This window comes from Acomys russatus, chromosome 8, assembly GCF_903995435.1.
Source record: "Acomys russatus chromosome 8, mAcoRus1.1, whole genome shotgun sequence".
Taxonomy (NCBI): Eukaryota; Metazoa; Chordata; class Mammalia; order Rodentia; family Muridae; genus Acomys; species Acomys russatus.
The window spans coordinates 19,572,179-19,594,374 of record NC_067144.1 but is presented as its reverse complement, the minus strand read 5'-3'; the positions used below and the strand labels follow the sequence as shown (position 1 = coordinate 19,594,374).

The following is a 22,196-nucleotide window of genomic DNA, read 5'->3' as shown; positions in this document are numbered from 1 at the left end:
AGCAGGCTAACCCTTCTTGGAGCCCTTCTAGACACAGCCAAGGTACATCTTGGGAGAGGCGCCAGGGACCCACAGAGGAAGACAGAGGCAGAAGTGTGAGCAGAGAGGAAAGGATGTGGGCTCTAGGCCCCACAGAGCCTGGTCTACTCCAGGGACTTCCTCACAGAAGGATGACAGGTGGCACCTCAGCTCACCGATAGCCAGGACTTTAGGAGGGGCATTCCCCCAGGGAAAACAGAGAGCGATGCTCCTGGGTCTCCTAGCCTCCGGGCACCTCCACCAAGGACCCTAGGCCCGTCTGCCAGGTCCCATGGAATACACCCTACAGAAGGAACAACCAGATGGCCACCTGCATGCATCCACCAACCAAACGCAGGGCTTGCTGCCCTGGCCAGCAACCTTGAATCTTGATATCACAACGGCTGAGGCAGAAGTGGCCTGCCACGGGTCTGGAAAAAGGCGAGGAGCCAGGAGAGACAAGGAGGCTGGACTTGGGCTAAGCCCACCCAGGGGAGGGGCTGAAATCAAAGGTCTAAGCAGCCACCTGGAGGCCAGCTTCCTCTAGTGGGTTTTTTTGGGCACCACCTCCTGGCACTGGGCGGCGGTTGGATGAGATAAGACCAAAACAGACAGGACACTCGAGGCCCAGTAAGTGCTGTGAGGCCTGCTGCTTTCCCCCACGAAGCTCAGGGCCACCCACCTGCAGTTTCCAGAGGAAGTCAAGGCGAGCAGTGGACTCCACCTGCTGGGCATGCAGATACAGAGCCAGTACGAAGACGGAGATGATGATCGGTGTCACCACCTTCAGCGCCACCTTGGTCGCATGCTCAGGGCTGTCAGTGGGAGGTAATAAGGCGGCCTGAACTCACCCTGGTACTTCAGTGGGCTCTGAGGACCGCCCTTGCCACCAGCTCCTTCCTCCCACTACATCTCCCCTCTCCATCCTCCTCTTGTGCAGGCTGCTTGAGTCACTCCCTGCAGGAAGCCTTCTAGCAGCGGGGGCGACAGTTTTCCCTGCCCTGGTGCATTGGATGAGCCCCTCTGGTCACCTTAAGTAGTGGACTTGGCTCTCTTATGTGGCAGCAGCTGTAGCTCAGGGTCAAGGTAACCAGGCCAGCCTGATGACTATGTCTCTGGGCACCGCTAAAAATGGGATGATGCCCCCATTTCCAGACTTTGGGAAGGAGAAAGATGCTGCAGAGTATGCTTCATGAGGCACCTGGCATAGAGCAGGCCTCCCCGAGGGGAGGCTGTCACTGTACGGCCATGGTGTCCCTGTGGATCTGACTTGTGCTCATAGAAAACTCTCATTCCAAACCTGCTCCACGTACAGATAAAGCCCGCACTCTGAATGCTGGGACGGTCTCTTGCCCCACCCTCCTGCAGGGCCAGCCTCAGCGCCTGCACTTGGTCTTTACCTGGAGGGAAGCAGGCTCCATCTCTAGCTCCGTGACTAGAGTACTGAACACAGGGCTTGGAAAAAAGTGGAGGCTGACTGCTTTAAAGCAATCCTTGGGGGGATAATCTTAGGCCAGATGACACTGCCCTGGAGCCTTTGGATCACCCCCAAAGTATGGAAGTCCAAACAATCCAGGGACTGTCCTACTGTGGCCCTTGCTGCCCCTGGAGGGAGGGCCTCCTTGACTGCTCCTGCCATCTCCTGCGCTGCTCACCTTGTCACAGGGCCCATCCTACCTGGGAAGGGTGGCTACTCATGTATTTTCTTTGCCAAGGGGAGGATGGGGCCCCATCACAGAGGGGTCCACTCACCACTGGGAGGTCCCGTTGTTGCTGAAGTCTCTGTGAAGAAAAGTTGGGGAGACCGCTTAGCTTCCAGGCTGACCCCCAGCCTCTGTTATGTCCCTAAAGCTACTGCTTAGCCACAGCCCTGCTCAGCTTACCTTGTCCATGGGCAACTCTGAGCAGTAAGGCTCGCAGAAAGCACCCCTTAGCCAGCATCTGGTCCCCCTGACCAAGGCTGCTCAGTTCTTACCTCAGCCCCCTCCCACAGCCACCTGTCTGCCTGTCCCTCTCAGCCCTGTGCTGCCATCAGAGTGAGTGGAGAGGAACCCTGCATCTACACCATTGAGGATGGCAACCGCTGGCCACATGTGGCCTCTAGGCCTTGAAATAAATGGAGAGCAAGTTAAAGGAGGCTGTGCATGTAAATATACCACAAATATATTAGGGGAAAGGTAAAACAGTTTAATAATAATTAACAATCGAGTGTATGAGGCTGGGCGGTGGTGGTGCACGCCTTTAATCCTAGCACTCAGAAGGCAGACGCAGGTAGATTGCTGTGAGTTCGAAGCCAGCCTGGTCTACAAAGTAAGTCTAGAACAGCCAAGGCTACACAGAGAAACCCTGTCTCAAACAGACAAACAAACAAACAAAAAACCCAAAAACCAAAAAGGAGATCATATTTTGGATATAGCAGCTATACACGATGGTTATTCAAATTAAGTGCACCTTTGGTCTGGGCTGTTGCTATGTGTAGGAGTCTGTCTAGTACAAACACGGTTCTATCTCCAGCACCATAATAGAAAGCTACCATGCTGCCTTTTTTGCTACTGGAAAAAACCCTAAATTACAAACACGGCTGTGTCACACTGCTAGAGTCAAACCAACACCTCTTGACACCAAAGGCTTCCACTGTCTACTTCCACCATCAACAGTAGAGAGAAGAGCAGAGGCGGAGGGAGAGGAAAAGAAGCTAAGATGTAGCTCCCAGGCAGGTGGAGGCAGGAGGATTAGGAGTTCAAAGCCAGCTTCAAGTGCCTATTCTTGATGGCAGTGCCTTCCTGTCATCCGCCCACACCACCACTGTGGAGTTCTTACACGAGTCTGACTTCCAGCCTTAATTTTCTCACGTGTTGCTCTTGCCACAAGACAAGGACATTTCTGCTGGCTTACCTGCTCTACCCTGATTGTCCCTGCCTGGCTCAGGACCGACTTATCCCAGGCTACCAATAAATGAACAGCTGAGTAGATGACTTGACCAGTCCCCCGCCTTCCTCAGCCCCCAAGCCTGAGGTGAGCACTGACTAACCAAGTAGAGACAGAAAGGCAGTGGGCCCCAGACATCGCCAACATGGGGAGACACTTTCCTCGCAGGTTCCCTGGGCTGCCAGGCCCCAGGCCCCTGCCATCTCTGCCACCGGTGGACTCTCCCCAGACCCAGTGGAGGGGCGAAGGAGGTTCTACGTACATGGCATTGGCAGTAACCAGAAGGTCAGCGTTGTCAAAGAGCGTGACGCCGGGCACCTCGATGATGAACACGTATATGAGCTCGATGGCCAACATGAGCACCAGCTTCCTGATGCAGCTGATCTGCAGGAACACGGAGCAGGCCAGCAGGCTGAGCAGCACGCTGTAGGTGAAGTACTGCAGAGAGGGGGGAGGGCGGCTGCCGGTCAGATCCCAGCTCTGCCCTTGCCTTTACAGGCCCCCCCCCCCGCCCCGCCTACCCCGGGCCCTGTCCTATGACCTTGGACTCTCCGAGCCTCTGTTCTTTGTCTACTGAGGGACCTGACCAGCTAACCTCAGGGGCCCTCTTCTGTCTTTCATCTCTACAATTCCAGACATTAGCATTTATTCTTTGGTTCTTTACAGCCGGCCCCCATTACTTCTGAGTTTTCTCCACTCTTACTGTTTCTACAATGTCTCTGCCTGTGGGCTGCGGCCAGACATTAGTGACTAGCAGCAGGCAGCCCCTGGTTTTGAAGAGTCAATGAGGTACTGTAAAGGGAGGTCCCTGGTGACTAGATGGATTCCAGAGCAGCCTAAAGTCACCGATTGTATCTGAGAGAGGAGCAGGCAGGAGAGCATGCCCAGACGGTATCAGAGTCCCAGCTAACCCGCCCTGTAGAGGGAAGGCCCTTTGCATCCAGCCAGTACCTGGTTTAAGCACTGCATTAAAACCTTAGCTATGTTATGAACACGGTCTTTGTAATAAAGGAGGCTGCTTGGGTGTGGGAGGGGCTGGGAGAAGGTGCTTTTATGGCTCTAGACTGCGGAGAACGGTGGGGCAGTGCGGAGGTGGGGATGGGGGGTGGGGGGGGAGGTCAGAACAGCTGCCCTCCCGCCCCCATCTCTCGAACCTCTGGGAAGTTGCAGTTGGGCTCGGGGCTGCCACAGAAGCCTTGCTCGTCGCCCAGGCTGTAGTTGAAGGCCGACTCCACCACATGACACGCGTTGACCTGGCTGGCTGTGATGTTGCGCTCCTCTGCCAGGCAGCCCACCAGGTTCTTAGAGTTGCACATAAACTAGGGTGAGAAGAGGGTATAGAGGCTGGTCAGCCGCTGCAGTCCAGGTTAGGGAGTCACATCCCACAGGATGGTGGGTGGTGCCAGACCACCTTGCCTCAGTGCTGTACATACAAAAATGGTTCCTAACGGGAAAACTGCTCTGGCTACAGAGATGGCACACCCATACACCCATGTGCCTTCCAAAGGCGGGGCCCTTTTAATTTGTGTTGGAGACATCCCTACCCCCCCCCCCCCCCGCATCCCCGCACCCCCGCCCCGTGCTCCTTCTGGCTTGAAAACAAGGAATTGAAGGCCTGTGTGGGATGCTAATGAAAGTCGAATTAGTCCCCAGCCTGAGGTAGGACATGAACTTTCAGGGAAATGCTCCCCCAGCTATGTTCATCAGCCAGGTGGGCCCCACTGGGTTGAACCCACAGAGCTAGGGAGGCACGGGGAGGCTACGGAGATACCCACCATGTTGACAAAAGCTGAGAGGAACACCAGGGTGATGGTGAACACCCCGACCAGGGTGCTGTTCATCTTGGACCGAACGATCTTCCTGGAGAGTGTCTGCAGGGGCGTGGGGAAGAGCTGGGGCAGCAAGGGAAAAGAGACAAAGCAGAATTCAGTCAGGGGGCCCTTCCAGATAGGCACACCCCATCCCTGGCATGGCTCCCTAGACCATCCCCAACCGCCCCTCCCCCCAGGGTGCATAGCTCCAGCCTCATACCACTGCTTGCTGCTTCAGACTACAAACAGCAGATGGGGGTGGGAGGGGCTGGGAGAAGGTGCCGCTATGGCTACAATGTTGCTTCAGAGCTGTGAGGCAGAGTGGGGAAGGGCAGGAATGTCTGCGTCTGCTCCCATCCTCACCCCCACCTCTGTCCCCATCTCTCGAACTCCTGGGAAGTTGCAGTTGGCCTGGGGGCTGCCACAGGATATAGTTCAGGGGTGGGTGTGTGTGTGTGTGTGTGCGTGCGCGTGTGCGCGCGCGCCTTGTCCGTGGACCCCAGCCCACAGGTGACAGGCAGGATGAAGGAAATGATGCTATCCTGACGGGTATGAAACGGCAGAAAAGCCTGTCACCTGTGGTGGGAGTCTGGACCTTAGGGTTCAACCAGGGAGGAGCAGTAGGGGGTTGAGGAGCCACTGTGGGGCGAGACCCTCCTGGGACGCTTCTTGGAAGGGATGGGGGTTCAGAGAGGCCCTCCAGAGGAGCAGAGGGGCATGGAAACAGGAGGGAGGGAGGGAGGGAAGGAGGGCAGGTGGGCTGAAGAAGGCATTGGGCGAGCATTTTCACCATGAAGGTTCTAAGGAGCTGCCCTTTGGCCTACCCAGTTCCTCGCTTCTATCCTCCCTAGGTAGATACCCTACCCATCGCTAAGGGAAGTGAGGGTGGGGACTCACTGAAAGCAGAAAGGGAAGCAGAAGCCACCTAGGGGTACTGCTTCCAGGCTCGCTCTTCGTGACTTCCTCAGCCTGCTTTCTCATACCATCCAGGACTAAGCTGCCCAGGGCTGGTACTGCCCATAGTGGGCTGGCTACTGCCCACTTTGATCATTAAGAAAAATGTTCCACCAGCTGGCCTAGAGGCCATTCTGATGGAAGTATCTTCTTGATTGTTCCTTTCCCCAGATACTTAACTTGTAACATGTTGACAAAAATTTACTAAACAGGACTCAGCTGCACACTGAGTGTTCCCCTGGCCTCAGCTGCACACTGAGTGTTCCCCTGGCCTCAGCATCCTGCTGGACGATGCCACCTTCTACATGAAACTGTGCTGAAGCGCCACATAAAAGGAGATCAGCTGGAGTGGGGAGAAGGGAGCTGCCATCCTTTCTCACTGGGAGGCGCTGGGAGGCACTGGGAGGCTGAGTCCTAAGACAGTATGGCTACCGCAAAGAGTCCGATGAAGTGACTAGGGCCAGCACAGAAGGGAAAGTGCTGCTCCCAAGATGCACGAGTTAAGTGAGCTGTCCCTGGAGGTGACCAAGATCTGGCTGCCTTACCTCATGTAGGGTTCAGAGAAGAGATTTTGGACCTCAGGAAGGTGCCTGGGATGCCGCCACTTGGGGCCCTCCCCACTGAGATTCTCTGAGTCTGGGATAGAGTGTGATAGTGGAGCAGGGGCCTAGTGCGGTTCTTCAAGAACAGCAGGAATCCCAAGGGTGGGCAGGAGGGCGGCATGGTGATTCGCCCCCTGCAATGGCGGCAGCAGAAGGCAGACTTGAGGTATACTGAGGGCCGTGGGGTGATTAAAGCAGCTGACGCACTGAGAAGTGAAACCAGAACTAGGGGCAGGATGAAGAGCCTAGAACTCAATCAGCCTTCCCAGGAAATCTGGATGTGTGTATATGGCGCCAGGGAGATGATAGGAAGAAACCGGCCTGCGGTAGAAGGTCAGCCAGAGCCCTTCATAGTGAGAGGGGAAATCCTTGCACACAGGTCAATCACTCCATCCAGTCCTTGTGCATCCTTAGACGAAAAGGACAAAGGATGAACAACTTAAAGAAGGAAGCCTAGGGGGGCTGGAGAGGTGGCTCAGAGGTTAAGAGCACTGGCTGCTCTTCCAGGAGTCCTGAGTTCAAATCCCAGCAAGCACATGGTGGCTCATAACCACCTATAATGAGATCTGGTGCGCTCTTCTGGCCTGCAGGAGTACATGCAGGCAAAACAAAACAAAAACAAACAAAACATAATAACTAAATCTTTAAAGAAGGAAAGGAAGGAAGGAAGGAAGCCAGGAAGCCTGAGCTGTTTGTGGGAGATGGAAAAGCAAATGAAATAAAGAAGCTGAGCAGACAGCTGCCTGGCTTTCCCTCGCTGGAGCCTGCGCCCAGAGTAACCAAGGAATTGCCGTAAGTGAATACGGGGACCTCTCAAAAACTGTGGAGAGATAGGAATGGGGGAGAATACTCCTCAAGGGGAAACAGAATGACAGTGAGAGCTACAATGCCGTCAGCTTCCGGCCAGTACCAGACTATGGGGGATATGGTGTCTGTTCTAGTCCCTCCAACCCCACCCACCCTTGCATGGACTCGGTGATAAGATGGTCTGCATTCGGGGGAAGGGCGGCTGATAGTCCCCACTCTCCCCTCACACAGTTCACACAGCCTCAGACTCACTATGTAACCAAGAATGGCTTCGAACTTCTGGCTCGCTTCTGATTCGGAGATTACGGGAACGCACCACCGCACCTGGCTACCTCTTACACACACATCTTAATGTGCAAGCAGTGTTTAGTGCGCAACATAAGATGGGGAGGATGGAGGGATAAGGGGACAAGATGGCCGAGCAGAGGAAGAGAGGGAAGCAGGCAGCAGGACCAAGGGTGAGGACTCCTGTCTACCGAACATGTGATCACGGACTTGACAAGAGGTGGAGTTTTTTTCAACACAGATGCCGAGGAACTAAATTCGACTCCCGAATGCTCACATCAGGCAACTCACAACTATTTGTAACTCCAGTTCTGGGGAGTCTACTGCCCCCTTCTGGCCTCTGAAGGCATTTACAGTCACATGCATTGTGTGTGTGTGTGTGGGGGGGGGGGTGATGACGAGCATATGCATGCCAATTTAAAAGGCAAGTCCCATCCCATTAAGGGATATATTCTCTTTGGGATTTAGAGAAAAATAACTTTAAGAGTATTTTAGTTGTGGTGCACTTTAAAGAATTATTGTGGCCTTAAAAAAAAAAAAAGACAAGTTATCTCTATACAGCTCAGATTAACCTTGAATTCTATCCTCCTGCCTCAGTCTTCCAAGTGGCCATTACAGACTTATGCCAGAATCCTTAGTCTATTGTAATGTTCTTATTGTAGCAAAAATGCAACAAATTCTGCCATGTCAGCCATTATAATGTGGCGTTCATTATAGTCACAGCATTGTGTAACTGCCACCCACTTCCAAACTTTTTTCATCACTCCATGTGGAAACACTACCCATTAAACAACAACCCCCCCCATTCTGTCACTGTGGGTCACCTCTAATTTACCTTCTGTCTTACGAATCTGTCTATCATAGATAACGACATATTTGAGTTAATACAGTATGTGAATGGGGCCACTTGGCTTCTTTCACTCAGCGGTGTCTCCAAGGCTCATCCAGCCTGCAGCCTGCGACAGGACATCAGGCTGCCATGGGCTCGAACACTAGTCTATCACAGTTACACGCCATATTTCATCTCTTGTCATCTGATGATGGACACAGTCGCTTCCACCTTTGGTTATTGTGACAGTCTGGTGCCTTAGTGTTATATCCATGGATGGAGAGAGTGAACTGTCTACTTGGGCCGAACAGGCAGAGAGACCCTGACAGCTACACGGCCAAAGCAGGAAGTGACTGAACACAGAGCAGGAGGGTCGCAGCCTCAAGGAAGGAGAGCTAGCCCTCACTCTTTAATATAGTGAGGCACCTACCATCTTCTCACAAAGACAGATCCACCTTTAACCCACACATGATTCCTAAGGTCCTTGCTGGACCTGACAGCCACTCTGTCAAGACTTTCGACTATGACACAACTAAGCAAACAGGTTGGTGCAGGGCCCTGTTTGGAGGGTGGAGAGTCCTTGTCTGCCTGCTGATGAAAATAAGATGAGACAAAGACTTGCCGGGCCAGGGAAACAGAAGCCTGTGGCCAGCACTGCCTAGAGATACAACTTGGGCAGGGGACTCGATATGCCCAAGAGAAATCTAATATAAAGCACTGAACAGGAAGCCGGGCTCCTTGGTGTTCGTGGTGTGGCCCATCTACACCTCTGTGCCTCTCTGGAGCTGTACTCTTCACCAGCATGCGAGGCTCATCCCTGATCTCAGAGAATGTCCCTTCTAGGGCTCCTGAGGCCACCCAGGGCTGAGTCTAGAGCATTCCACACACATTCTCTAGTGAGTGCTCACTGACCAATTCTCTGTGTCAGGCTCTGCCTAGAGGCACTCTGGTCCCACCTGACACTAAAGCAGCAATGACAATCTTGTCGCAAAGATTAATGAGGGCTTAACGAGGCAGCCAAGAGGAACAGCCTAGTCTCTGGGTGGACTTGCTGTCAGTGCCAGTTGTGGACCAATACCGTGTACCCACACGCCCACCACCCGGGGCCAGGTGTGATGCTCATGTCTCAGCAATGGCCTCTGCCACTAGTAGGAAGCCCTCTGGGTGGCATGCGAGGGAGACTCACCTTCACGCAGGCGTAGATCACAGACACAAACACCACCAAGGCCAGCAGCAGGAAACACGACAGGTAGAAACTCAGCATGAACAGGGAGCTGGGGGAAGATGAAAGAGTGAGAAGGAACCACATCCTGGTAGAAAGCCTGAGCTCCACTACGTCCCAGGATCCTGCCTGGCATTCAGAGCCCAGGTCCCAGGGATGTCCTCATAGCTCTTAGGGCAGGCAGCTCTGAAATAAGCTCCATCCTTGTCATCACTCACGGGTTGACAACAGGGCCAAAAGTGGACCTGGTGAATGGCTGCCATGCCAGTAGCCAGACTGTTCTTCTTTGAGACAGTGTGGTGTGTACACTTAGCCCATCTCTCTGTCCATTGTCAGGCTCCCCTCCCTTTGCTGCTCAGCCTTTGCTCCCTGATTCTTAGGCAGTTCAACAAAGGAAAATGGCCCAGTCTCCTTGAGAGAAGAGAGCAGGCCACAAGGGAGGGAAGCCTCAGACAAAGGAGCGGATAGTGTTCTTCCTTCCAGAACCTGCTACTGCCCTCCCGGGACAAGAGCTTGTCCAGTGCAGCACATCCACAGGGCTGCAAGGGGGAGTGGCCTGGAGATGCCAGGCATTGCTGACTGGTTGTAGGCTAGTGGGAGCAGATACCGCCCCCTCCCCAGGAGGGCTCAGACGCTGCCTCTGCTCCTGGCTTCCACAGAAGCAGTGGTCAATGGCTGTGAACAAGGGGAACAAGGGGGAGAACTCTTCAGGGGGTAAGAGAGACCCTAAAAGTGGCTGTGAGGCTTCTCTAGAGGGCATAGTCGGAATGACCTGAGTCAATACCTTGGCCAATCGGAGCTGTGGCCACAGGCAGGAATGAAGCTGGCACGGCCTCACCCCTAAGCCTTGCTGTCCTGAGAGTAAAGTGACAAAGGGGCAGGACTGTGCACCTGAGCTAAAGGACTGTCAACTACAATGGGAAAAAGGCCTAGGATACTGGCTGCTACACAGGGTATTACCCACACCATGTCAACATAGAAAGCGGGGGCGGGGAGCGGGGGGCTGAGTGACAGCGAGGGCCCACAGTCCCACGAGCTCCGAACAGCCTCCATGTAGGGGAATGGGCTGAGCTGTCCAGCTAGGTGTGCCCAGCTGCCAGCGTCTGGTCTTCCTCTAAGGTGTTCTGACATCAACAGACACATGTGTAAGGGGTATCTCTACACAATGAATGCCATGAAAATATAAAGGTGTTAAGAAGGCAGGGGTAGGGCGAGCAAGATGGCTCAGGGAACAAAGGTGCCTGTCCACCAAGCCTGGCCACCAGAGTTCTATCCTTGGGACCCACATAGTAGAAGGAAAAGAAACAACACCTGAAAGTTGTCCTCTGACCTCCACATGCACGCAATCACACACATGCACACACACATACATACACACATTAAACTTTTAAAAGGCGGCAAATGGACAACATGTACCTCTACTGGGTAAGATGTGCTGGGAAGGACAAGCAACCTCAATCCAGCCAGGAGACCCGTAGACACACCAGAATTGAAACATTCTACAGATCTCCTGGCAGGGGTCTCATTAGTGCCAGTAAGGTCACTAAAGACAAGCAAGACTACAGAATTATTATCTCCAACTCCTGGAGAGGAAAGAGACGGGTACAGCCAACTGCATTGTGGGATTCTGGGCAGTGTGGCTTCTGGAACAGAAAAGGGTTGGAAAAAGAGGGAAACTGAGGCAATGAGAATTGTGCCTAAGGGTCAGCAGGCTGAGCATGGTTACCATGTGAGCTTTTGGCTGTGACCGCTGTGACTCCCTGGAGGAGGCTGTCAACACTAGGGGAAAATGCATCAACGGTACGGGCAAGCTCACCAAGCAACTTCTACAGTTTCTCAGCGGACCTACAACTATTTCAGAAAGAAAAATAAAGCTTGGGTAGGAGACATCTTAGATCAGGTTAGAAGGCTGAACCATATGAAACCATGGATCCCAAACAAGCCCTGACGTACAAACTAGGAAGGCATTTGGGAATAGCTCTGGACATTTGCTATGGATTGGGTACCAGGTGATGGGAGGAAATGCCAGTAGTGTTATTTGATATGTAAGGAAATGTCCTTAAAATAGATGTCTATTGTTTATGGGGGAGAAATATCTGAAAATTTATATTTAAAAATCATTAAAAAAAATAAATGAAACAGATACTGGAAAATATTAGCAATTGTTCTGGGTAAGGGGACTGTATGACTTCCATGTGCTTGAGTGATTTCATAGTAAAGAATTAAAATGTATACATATAAACATCCATCATCAACACACATATGTGCACACATACATAGGGCAACACACTTCTCTCCCAAGTGTAAGAATATATATATATATATATATTTTTTTTTCCCCCAGGAGTCAATGGAAGCCAGAGTGGCAGGTGCTTTGTGTGAGAGGAAGAGGTGACAGAAAGGAGGAGGAGGAGGAGGAGGAGACGACACCTCCAGGGCCCAGTGAATTCTCACCCAGGTGTGAACAGTCACCTCCCCAGGCCAGAGGTAGGACTGCTGACTTCCTAGATCCACAGAAAAAACTAGGAAACCGCCTCCCTCCCCCCTTCCCCGGCTTGAGCAGGTTAGCAGACTTCCTGCCCTGTGTTCTCCCGACTCTGGGGATCCTGCTTCTAGAAGCGGAGTGGGCCGGAATACTTACTGGGGCATGATGGTGATCTGGACAAAGCAGATGAAGAGGAAAACAAGCGAGGCACACGCCACATAGGCACCAAATCGGTCGTCTACCTGCTTGGAGTACTGAGAAAATATGTGCCTGGTGAGTGAGCTCCAGGGGTCCCACCCGCTGTCTGTACAGTCCAGACAATTCCAGCCACCCAGCGCCCAAGATACCCTACTCCAGGATGGAGGACACACGGAGACCCAAGCTGGGCTTCGATGGAGGGCAGCCAGTGTAAATGCCCATATGGTCGAGCCTTTGTGAGTTTGACCGAGAGCTTTGGGATTGCTAACCAGACATTTACGCCCGGCTGCCGGCTGCCGTGGTCAGCGTAACTCATAATGATAACAGCTGTGAATCATCTCCCATCCTCACAGGGCACCCGTATGGGCCCCAGACTTCTGGGCAGCAATCACTCTCATTTGGGGAGCTCCCATGACTCATTCAAGGTCCCAACTCCCAGTCTCACCCCCTCCATGACACCAACCAGCCACACAAATGCTGGCATGGTCACCCCAGAAGAATCCACTTTCCATTTTCAAAGTTTTGCTTTGCTAATCCAGCTTGCCTTGCTTAATGCTGGCAGTGGCTCCGACAAGGCCATTTTGATTAGGTGCTGGGGCATAGTGACACGCAGGACAAAGGGAAGTGCCTGGTAGCTCTGTCACCACTTCACGGGGTGGCCCATTGGGCTTTTCCATCACAATTTAAGGTGGGGCAAGGAGCTTCTGTGGCTCTTCCAAAGCAGCACCTGGGGGTTCTGATGGGCTCCAGGAAACCGGGTGGCTCAATGGTCATAGCAGTTACTGTGAGCACAACATTTACAACACACCCTCTGTGTGGCAGACACACCACACAGAACTCAGTTGCTCCTCACTCTGGTCCTGATGTGGGTATGCTAAATATCCCCAGATAAGGAAGCTGAGGCACAGCAATGATGAGATGTATTCCTTCCAAGCAATGACATCTCCCTAGAGCCCCACATCTCCTCAGGCCCTAGTGTGGCATCACAGATAAGGGCACTGGTGCTGAAGGACAGCGGAAGCTGCCCTGTGCGCCGCCACGCCCTGCGTCCTGTCTTGGTTCTGCCAGAGCCCCCTCTCCCAGTGCCTTACCTTCTTCTCTAAGTCGGGCTCCCTGAACGTCAAGAGGAACTTGCGGACGTGCTCAGACCGCAGTCTGTCAATGCTCCTGGCATCGATGGCCCGGCCCAGAAACTCGTCCACTTCATCCTCAGGGTTCGCACTTTCCTGGGCGTTCCTGGAAAGCAAAGGGCAGGCATATGCAGGCTGACACCCCGGGGACACTGTCACAGGGATAGCTCTGCATGGCCATCTGGACTGGCCAGAGACACCTGACAGATCCCCAGAGAACTCTGACCCAGGAGGCGGCGGGCAGGGACTTGAGACCAGGCCGTTCTTAGTAACCGCACATGACGGGGGTGGGGGGTTGGGGGTATTGGGGAGGGAAGTGTCCAAATCCCAGAGGACCTTGCAGGCAATGTGGGTTACTATTGAAGAGTCCTTGTTGACATCCCAACAGGTTAAGTCTCTTCCTTTACTCTAGCTAACCAAGCAAACCAAGGCTAAGGCTGGTGGGCGGGACTCCTACCACAGAGACTATGCTCCACCCGCCAACCGAACCCTCTTGGGAAGCATGCTTATGGTGCTGAGTTCAAAAGCCGAATTTCTCAAGGTGGAACCTGATCTTTGAGTACATTTTCTGGCAGTCTTAAGAACTGGGACACTGGACACACTCAGAGCACGTTTCCAGTGTGCAAGGTCTGTGTCTCCCAGAAGGGGCTTTTGGGGTAGGGTAGGGGGGGAGCAGCCTCCTGGGCTGCTCTGGCCTCTGCTAAACAGCTGTCACATGAATGAGTCAAGGGAGAAAGAAGAGAAAAACGGCGAAACGGTATATTACTCACTTGTCTTTGGGGTCTTCAAAGCCCTGAAAGAGAAGGAAAGAGGAACGTGAGGCCAGCAAGCAAGGAGCACGTGGAGTCCAGCAAGGCGGCTACATTCCACCAACTCTCTGCCGTTGACTCCTTTGACAGTCAGAGGACTACAGCTCCCTCCTTCCTTCACTTGGTGGCCACAGCGGGGTCCTTCCTATGGCACAGGCTCTGTGCTAGGCTCCAGGTGCACTGAGATCCTATGTTACCCACTGGCACCCTTCAACTCCCCACCGTGACTCCTTATATTTCACGGCCCTCCTTCCTTCCTCTTGGGCCTTGGCTTGAAGAGAAATTGCTCATCTGCTCAAAACATTACACGTGTCTGCACTTACCATCCATGCGTGTGCACACTTATCACATAAAACCTACAGGAAACCAGAAGCGTCCCACCCAATACAGCTCAGTTCCGGTTACCTACCACCAAGTATGTGGTATCTGGGAACTGATGTGTTCTTGCAAGGCTAGTGTGGACTGGATTTAGGAGAAAAGGGGCCCATATGTCACCTGTAGGGTCTGAGTACCTTTCTGTGGCTTAAGTCAGCAAGCCCAGGGAGAAGGTTAGACCCTTACAGACATATGTCAACCACACAGTCCTCGTTAGAGGGGACCTGCAAAAGTCACTACAGAGACATGCTATCACCACCATGGTAGGACTTGGGGGGGGGTGTCCCTGTGGTGGGATGTGATGAAGGTGACAAGCAGCTCTAGAACTGTAGATAAAGCAGCCTGTCAGGGCAGACACAGGGGTATACTTCGTGTGGAGCCTTAGCAAACAGGCATTCGGCAACTACCGAGTGACCCAGAAGTCCAGACAGACCCTTGCCCCCTTCATTCCTACTGAAAACCCGACCTGGCATGTCCCAAAAGGGACTTCCTCATGAGCCAGGGCTGGGAGGTGATGAACAGACATGGCATCCGTGTGCCATGGAAGGCTCCTAGGACCTCAGCAGTCTCTAGGGGTGCCCCATGCTGTCACTCTGAGCTGTGCCCAGGTGTCTAGGATGGCTGCCAATCATCCTGCATGCCCAGAGCAGACAGACCCTTCTCATCCTCTGAGAATCACCTAGCCCTTTCATCAGACTACAGGACCCTGTCTCATGTCATCCTCCTAGCTGTAGAAGAGGGTGTCACGCAGGAGAGTGTTCTGTCTGGGGACAGGCCCATGCCTGTGCTCTCACGACTCCTCAACGAGTTCAGCACAGACAGAGCAGAGATGGACAGACAAGCTCTCTACAAAGTACCACCGTGAGGCTCCACACTGCAGAGTTTCATCCCATGAGCCAGCGACAAGCCGACGATACAACTGGAACCATAGACCAACCCATCTCTACAGATCAAAAATAGCCCTAAAGAGCCTTCCTCCTGGCCTCTGTTGAGAACACCTTTTCTTTCCTGTGCTGAGCAGAGAGCTGGAGTGAATCTCAGTACCTGAGGAAAGCCATGTTGGTGCAGGCAGCACAGGATCCACTAGAGCTGGTGCTTTGACAACAGGGGTGGGGTGGAGGAGGATGGGAGATGGGGGGTGGGGTGGAAGTTGATGGGGGTAGAAGACACTGTTATCCATAAACCACTCACACAGCTATTAAGAACACGCCAGGGCTGGACTGTGGCTCAGTGGTGGAGCACAGACCCGTATGGGTCCCATCTCTAACTGTGCAATCCGCCCAACTGTGCACATGCACCCATCTGCCCACCCATCCACGCACCTAAACCTTAGTCTAGGGAACTGGGTGCTCACTAGTGCTAAGACAGTACCACTTCAGCCTCCTCGGCCTACTGCTCCCAGCAGGACATGCGGAGCACCCTCGGCTTAATCATACAAGCTCTATACACTGCAGAGAAGTCTACACACTTCTCCCTGCCAGCCATTTATTAACACACAACCTTAGAGCCTTGACAAGGTGTGCATTCAAGGACAGGAGCCCAGCTCAGCACAGAGCCTGGAAAGCTGAGTAAAAGATTCCAAAGAGCAAAACTGCTGACCACGGATTAGTGCCTTTCCACCTGCTGTTACTGCTTCAGGGAATCCAGACCATCCATCTTCAGTTCAGTGGGCTAGTTTGGGTTCTGTGTATTTTTTGATGCTTTTTTTTTTTTTTAAACTCATGCATGCACCAGAAGTCAGGCAAAAGTGCTCTTTTTGCATCTTTCTCAAAGACTTCTGGGAAGCTTAAGGCCAAAGCTGACAGCTGGCAGGACAGCTGCTGAAATTGTCTCCACCTACCAGCCCAGACTCCCCACAGGACAGGTGGGGCTGGGGAAAGGAGGCTTTGATGCCACTGTCCTCAGGGAACACTGTGCCCAGTCTGCGTGGGTGGGCTCCTTGTTCAGCACAGTCTTCCTCCCCTGCTGTGTGGAGCAATTAACACCCAGGAGCCTCCCCTGCAGCGCAGCCTCCCCTGGAGACATCCCTTCCACAGCCACAGCCACTACAGCTAATTCCTGCAGAGCGCCTTGTCCCGGCAGTGATGAACGCGCCCCGCCCCGCCAAGGCAGCGCTCGCAGCCCAGACTGCCTAGGACATAACTGAGGGCGCAGGTTATTACAAATGTCACTGAAAAAAAAAAAAAATAACCTCCTGGACATCACAGACTGCGGTTCCCCACCAGGCTACTTCCTCTGTGTCTCCCTGAGTCTCTTGTCTTGTTAGCTCTTCCTACTCCAGATTCCACTCCACCCCTCCTCTAGCCTCCTGTCCCTTCCCCTCCCATGCCTCCCCCTCTACCCCCCACCCCCGCCCCAACTACCAAACCAAACCAAACCAAACACCCAACACTTGGTCTTTGCTTTGTGGAGAGCCCTTGGAGGACAGAGTGCTGCGGGTCATGCTAGCATGGATCAGGCCTGCGGACATCCAGGTTCAAAGCCTCAGGTAAGGCCAGGCATCTCCTGTCTCCTCTCTTGTAATAACAGTGTAAGAGCAGTAGTTTTTCTACTCTGAGGGTTTTAAATGGAGGTCTGGACTCTCATTTTTTCCAGCTGTACATCACGTGTGTCATCTGCTACCTGTTAGCTGTCAAGGAGTAGAGTGACTAGGTCCCCAAGCTGTCCCTTCCTTCAGGCCACTGGCTCTTGTCTGCTTTAGTCCCATGGGGTCTGTCTACACCTACTCTGATCTGTACACCTGGGTCACACTGCCCGCGGCAGAGTGACCACAACCCTGCCCTTAGCTTTGAGCTTCATTAACCTCCCTGCCCCTGTGGGCCCCCCCCCCCCCCCGTGTAGACAACCAGGTGGCCTTGACCTGAGGCAGTGTCCCCAGGGGTGGGAGCTGAGGTCTGGCCTGAAAGCAAAAGTGCTACCATTGCCACCTCACTTCCAGTAATCCCTCTTCTTTATCTGTGAACCAGCAGTGCATCCTAAATTATATTTGGGGTTGGCTGAGGGTGTGTGTCCTCCAAGGGGACAAGGTGCCTTGAGTGGCTATACGACCTATGGGCTGACACCCCTGCCAGAAGGCTGGTGTTAGCGGAGTCAGGGTATTTCTCGGCACAGAAGCAAAGGGGGCCATCACCAGGCACTTGGGATGGTTTCTGAGCGGCTGAAATAAGGAAAATGTTTTCAATGGCCTGGGAAATGCACTAAAGGCTGGATGGGGCCAGGCAGGCCAGTGTCACCCAGTTCCATGGGGTCTCACCAGTCAGTACTGAGGCTGCTAGAGGCCCTAGTGGTGTGTTGAGTCTGGCCATCCTGCATCAGCAAGCTCTGCCAGGATGAAGGGAAGGGCATCACTGCTATGTCCCCAAGCCATGAAACAGTTGGACTTGTGGAGCAGAACCAGGCTAGGGCCGAGTGTTTCATATTCTGGTCTAAAGTCAGGGTGACCCCTGCTTGCCTCCCTTCTAGATCCCCTCTGGCCGAGGGCCCAGTGCCAGCCTTCATCCCCAGCCCCCAGGAGCACCCTGCTACCAAATCTCACCATCCTCTTCATCTCCTTCGACACCTGGTTGCCACCCAAGTGGTTGTAGAAGGGGCGCTCGGCTCCCCAGGGGGGCGGATTGTGTCCGATGGAGTTGGTTCTCGGGCGGTTCATCTTGGCGATCATGGCTTTCTCTTCTTTCTGAAGAGCAACAGAGATGCCTCAGTGTGTGGGCAGAGGTACGGGAGGGCACAGGGATGGGAGCCCGGCCAGGCAGGAGGAGAAACAGCAGCCTTTGCACAGCAGTGGAACCTAATCCCCTAAAGTCTGGGGCACTTGGCACAGATAATTATGAGAGCTGGTCTCATGAGAGAGGAAGGGGTATAGGGGACACCTGTTGCTTGCAAGAAGTGCTCCCTACAAGTCTGAGCACAAGAGTCTATCCTGGGACTTCCCAAGCCCAATATCCCGGTCTTCTGCGCCCTTGAACACTAAGCTCCCAAAGTCATCTTAGCAGATACACTGCAGGCTCCATCATGTAGCCTACTCTCTCTCTAACAGGGGTGGGGTGGGATGGGGGTGATGGGGTGGGTGGCGCGATGGATAACTCCATGGGAGGATTGAACTTTCTTTCTAGTCTCCCAGGTATCCAGGTCACCTTGCACAGTGGTGGCTTCCATCCCTGGTAGGTTATGCTCACTGGAATCTGGGGTTCAGCACCTATTAGGGCTCTACTTAGAGCTTCACAGGGGGGTAGAGCCTGAGCTGAAGGTGTCCAGAGACTGACAGAGGGAGAAGGACCCTTGGACTCTATACTCTACTTCTCCTACGGCCTATCAGCAGAATAGACCTCTGGTGCTCTAACAGCAGCTCTCAGACCTTTGCCACCAGGTTAGGAAAGTCAGGGACAGCAACGCTCTAGGTACACAGACTCAGCCAGCCACCCATGGGAAAACACTCATTAAGCTTCTGTCTGCCTGCCATCCCAAAGGGGCACCAGAGGTAGGGTTTAGGGGGACACTTAGCCTTCTTCGGCTCACACTGCCAGGGATGGGGCTGTCACGCCCTTAGTTCTGCCTCTAGGTCATGCCTTCTGTACTAGCTGTCAACTGGAGGGACCAAGACCCAGAGGGCCCAAGGCAGGAAGTTGGGATGGAGGCTAGTCACCTACACAGCAGGGACTGGCGGGGGGACATGGACGGGCCTGACAAGCTCTCAGTTCACTCACGCTCTCGCCATGAACAAGCAAATGGTTAGGAGACGGCCCCAAAGGACAAGGTGTGGCCCTGCTCTCCGTCTTTGGATGGATGGGCATTGTCCTTTCTGGCCCTGCCTCCATCCAGGCCTCTCTGGACTGTGCTTGCATACACCTGTTCTGTTTTCAGACTAACTCCTTAAGCAACAGGGAGCTTTTCTCTACCAAAGGGCACTGGTCACTAGATAAGATCAGTGGGGGGACACAGCAAGGTGTTCTAATTCGGGGAGAAACAGAAAACGCCCCATTTGCTTTAAAAAAAAACTCTGAAGAACAGAACATGACACTATTAAAAATAGAACACCGAGGCCTGCTAATAATTTGGTTTTATGCTTTGGCAGATATGGGCTGAGGCAAAGAGGAAAGAATAAAGAAACCAGAACGTGAAAAGGTAGATAGAGAGCTTCAAGAAACAAAGATGGAAGGGCCGGCAAGATGGCTCAGCTGGCAAAGGAGCTTGCTGCGAAGCGTGCCAACAGGAGTTCAGTCCCCGGGAGCTACAGAGCGAAAGGGGGAAACTGGTTCTTGCAAGTTGTCCTCTGATCTCCACATGCATGCTGCGTCATGCACACTCTCCCGCCTACCTATATGCACATACAATGCACAGAAAATAAATGTGTGTGTGTGTATATTTTTTTAAATGAAACACACATAGATGCAGGCCGCGGCAGGTATCAACAAATACATCCATCAGAGGGAGTGAGGAAAACAAGGAAGCCAGTGGGAATAAAAGAAGGAGTGGGGAAGGGAGGAGGGGAGACAAAAAAAGGCAAACCTGGGGAAAGGCAGAGGAGAGATCCCTCAGATGCTCGCCTCCATCCCTGCCCCCCAACACCCTGCCCCACAGGCCCTGCCCACCAACCCGCTTCTGGGTACAGCGCAGGATGAGGAAGGTCTCGATGCTGTGCTCCTTGAGGTAGGCATTGCGTTCGCCACCACAGCCTGGCTCCACCTCATAATCCCCATTCAGGTAGTTGAGTGTGGCCTTGGTGATGTGAATGCGTCTACAGTGGGCGAAAGGCAGAAGGGTGAAGGGTCAAACCTCAAGGCTCCAGCTCCAGCGGCACCCCACCTTACACATGATGAACAATGACACTCCCAGGTCACTGCCCTCTCATGCCTCACCCAGCACGAGTGACCCTACGGCAGCCTACCCAAGGAGTGAGCCTCGATCCTGCTCAGAAGCCAGCAATCCCCAGCCTGACTTCTGGGTGGGTCCCTCTTAGCCACTGGCTGTTTCTCCAGAGTACCCCCAAAAGACTATCTGAGCTACCTCTGTCCACTGTGTCTTCCAAACCCTGTATCCCCACCCCTACCTCACCCTTGCCCAATGGTCCCTTGGCCCGACCTTTCTCTCTCTCTCTGCCCAGGTATCCACCCTAGCTGGCACTTCTGAGTCCTGTAGGGAACTGGTCTCTCTCCTCTGAAATGGGGTGCGATCTACCACAGCACATAAGGCACCATTTATTATGTAGTATTTGGCCAAAGGCTTGGACAGGTGAGACAGTATTTCCTACAACTGTTACATAAAGTGTGATAAATGTTTGCTAAGTCAAAATTTTTTTTTCTTTACATTCTTTTTTTCCCCCCTGCAGGGCTAGGATTGAACCCAGGATCTTATCATGTTTGGCAAGCACTCTATGGTTGAGCTACATTCTCACTGCCCCACCCTCGACCCCTAAAGAAATCTCTAATCCTACCTACCCACAACTTGCCTGCTTCTCTCTCCTGCCTCCTCTAACCTCACACCATGACAGTCTCTCCTGGGTGAGACTGAACTCAGGGTCTCTCTACCTGCACCCCTCCCCCTCCCCCCCCCCCCCACTTACCCCGCCTTGCCACCAGCCTCCATGTGGTTGGCTAGTGTGACATCGTTAGACCACACGTCGAATTGCCACTTTCTGAGACCAAGGACGCCGCAGTGTACTCTCCCGCTGTGAATTCCCACACGCATGTTCACGTTCACCCCTGTCACCTCCCGGACCAACCTGGGGAGGAAGCAGGGGTAAGGCTGGGAGAGGGTCAGGGGCTAGGCTGGAGGGAGGGACTGGGGTGAAAGGGGAGTTGGGAGGTGCAGGGGTCAAAGACGCATTTCTCTCTGATCCAGCCTAAGAGTCTAAACTAGTTAACCTGAAGGGACTTGGCAGCCTGTGAATGTCCAGATTAACCAGGGAAGTGCTGTTTCTCTCTTGGCCACAAGGTGGCAGGGTACTGCACACTAAAACCAAGAGCGCACATCGAAACACCCCCCCCCCCCCCACGCCCGTTCCCTATCCACCCAACTACCTCCATTGTCACTGCCACTGTCAATCAGACCACTCAGAGAACAGCAAATGGCCTGTGGTGCTATACTGAACCCATGGCGGGGGCGGGGGGAGATGTAGTCACCTCAAATCTTAATCATACAATCCTCTGGAGGCTAGGCCGACTGGGCATGGTAGACTGGATGGGTTTCCCCATGTTGATTGGTTGGATTTGATGGCTGTCTCTCAAGGTTAGCAGGATAGTGGAGAAGGGTGGTTACATGGCTTTCATGGTGTGTGGGGGGAATTGAAGGAGGACATAGGAGGTGAGTCTGGGAAAGTGCAGGGCACTCCGGTGCTCCTTGAACTACAAGACATCTGTAGTCTCAGCCACAAGCACCAAGTAGGTAAGAGTGCCAGGGTATGGGGTGGGCCCTTTATAATCTCCCGTGCTAGGGAGCAGAAGAGGACGCTCTCTGCCTGTGTCTGGGGCTCACAGTCTGCTCAGGGGATGCAGAAAAATAAGAAGTGCAGATGCCGAGGAAGGGCGGAGACAATTCACACTTTCTAGAAACCAGCCTTCCCTGAGCCAGCAAGATGTGGGACGGTGGTCACCCCCCAACCCCAGCTGTGGAGCCACCTGCAGTTAAGACTCAGGGGTTCCTGGTCCCGGGATCAGTGTGGACAGCTTCAGTACTGAAGGAGTCCCTTCTGTCCACGATGCCTGAGGACACTCGCTTAGGATAGTGGCACTTCGTTCAATTGTTTCC

General features: G+C 53.4%; 1 protein-coding gene across 1 annotated transcript in view; it reads right to left on the bottom strand.

The window, feature by feature from the left end:
- Positions 1–22,196, bottom strand: part of Adcy5 (adenylate cyclase 5) — a 148,667-nt gene that overhangs the window by 9,957 nt on the left and 116,514 nt on the right. The window contains exons 6-17 of the mRNA XM_051149862.1: positions 21,013–21,171; positions 20,046–20,187; positions 17,989–18,129; positions 14,040–14,062; positions 13,231–13,375; positions 12,098–12,195; positions 9,421–9,508; positions 4,722–4,838; positions 4,101–4,265; positions 3,209–3,384; positions 1,771–1,800; positions 701–833 (exon numbers count right to left, since the gene is read on the bottom strand). Of these exons, the coding sequence (XP_051005819.1) occupies positions 701–833; positions 1,771–1,800; positions 3,209–3,384; positions 4,101–4,265; positions 4,722–4,838; positions 9,421–9,508; positions 12,098–12,195; positions 13,231–13,375; positions 14,040–14,062; positions 17,989–18,129; positions 20,046–20,187; positions 21,013–21,171 (1,417 nt within the window). The remainder of the gene's footprint in view (positions 1–700; positions 834–1,770; positions 1,801–3,208; positions 3,385–4,100; positions 4,266–4,721; positions 4,839–9,420; positions 9,509–12,097; positions 12,196–13,230; positions 13,376–14,039; positions 14,063–17,988; positions 18,130–20,045; positions 20,188–21,012; positions 21,172–22,196) is intronic.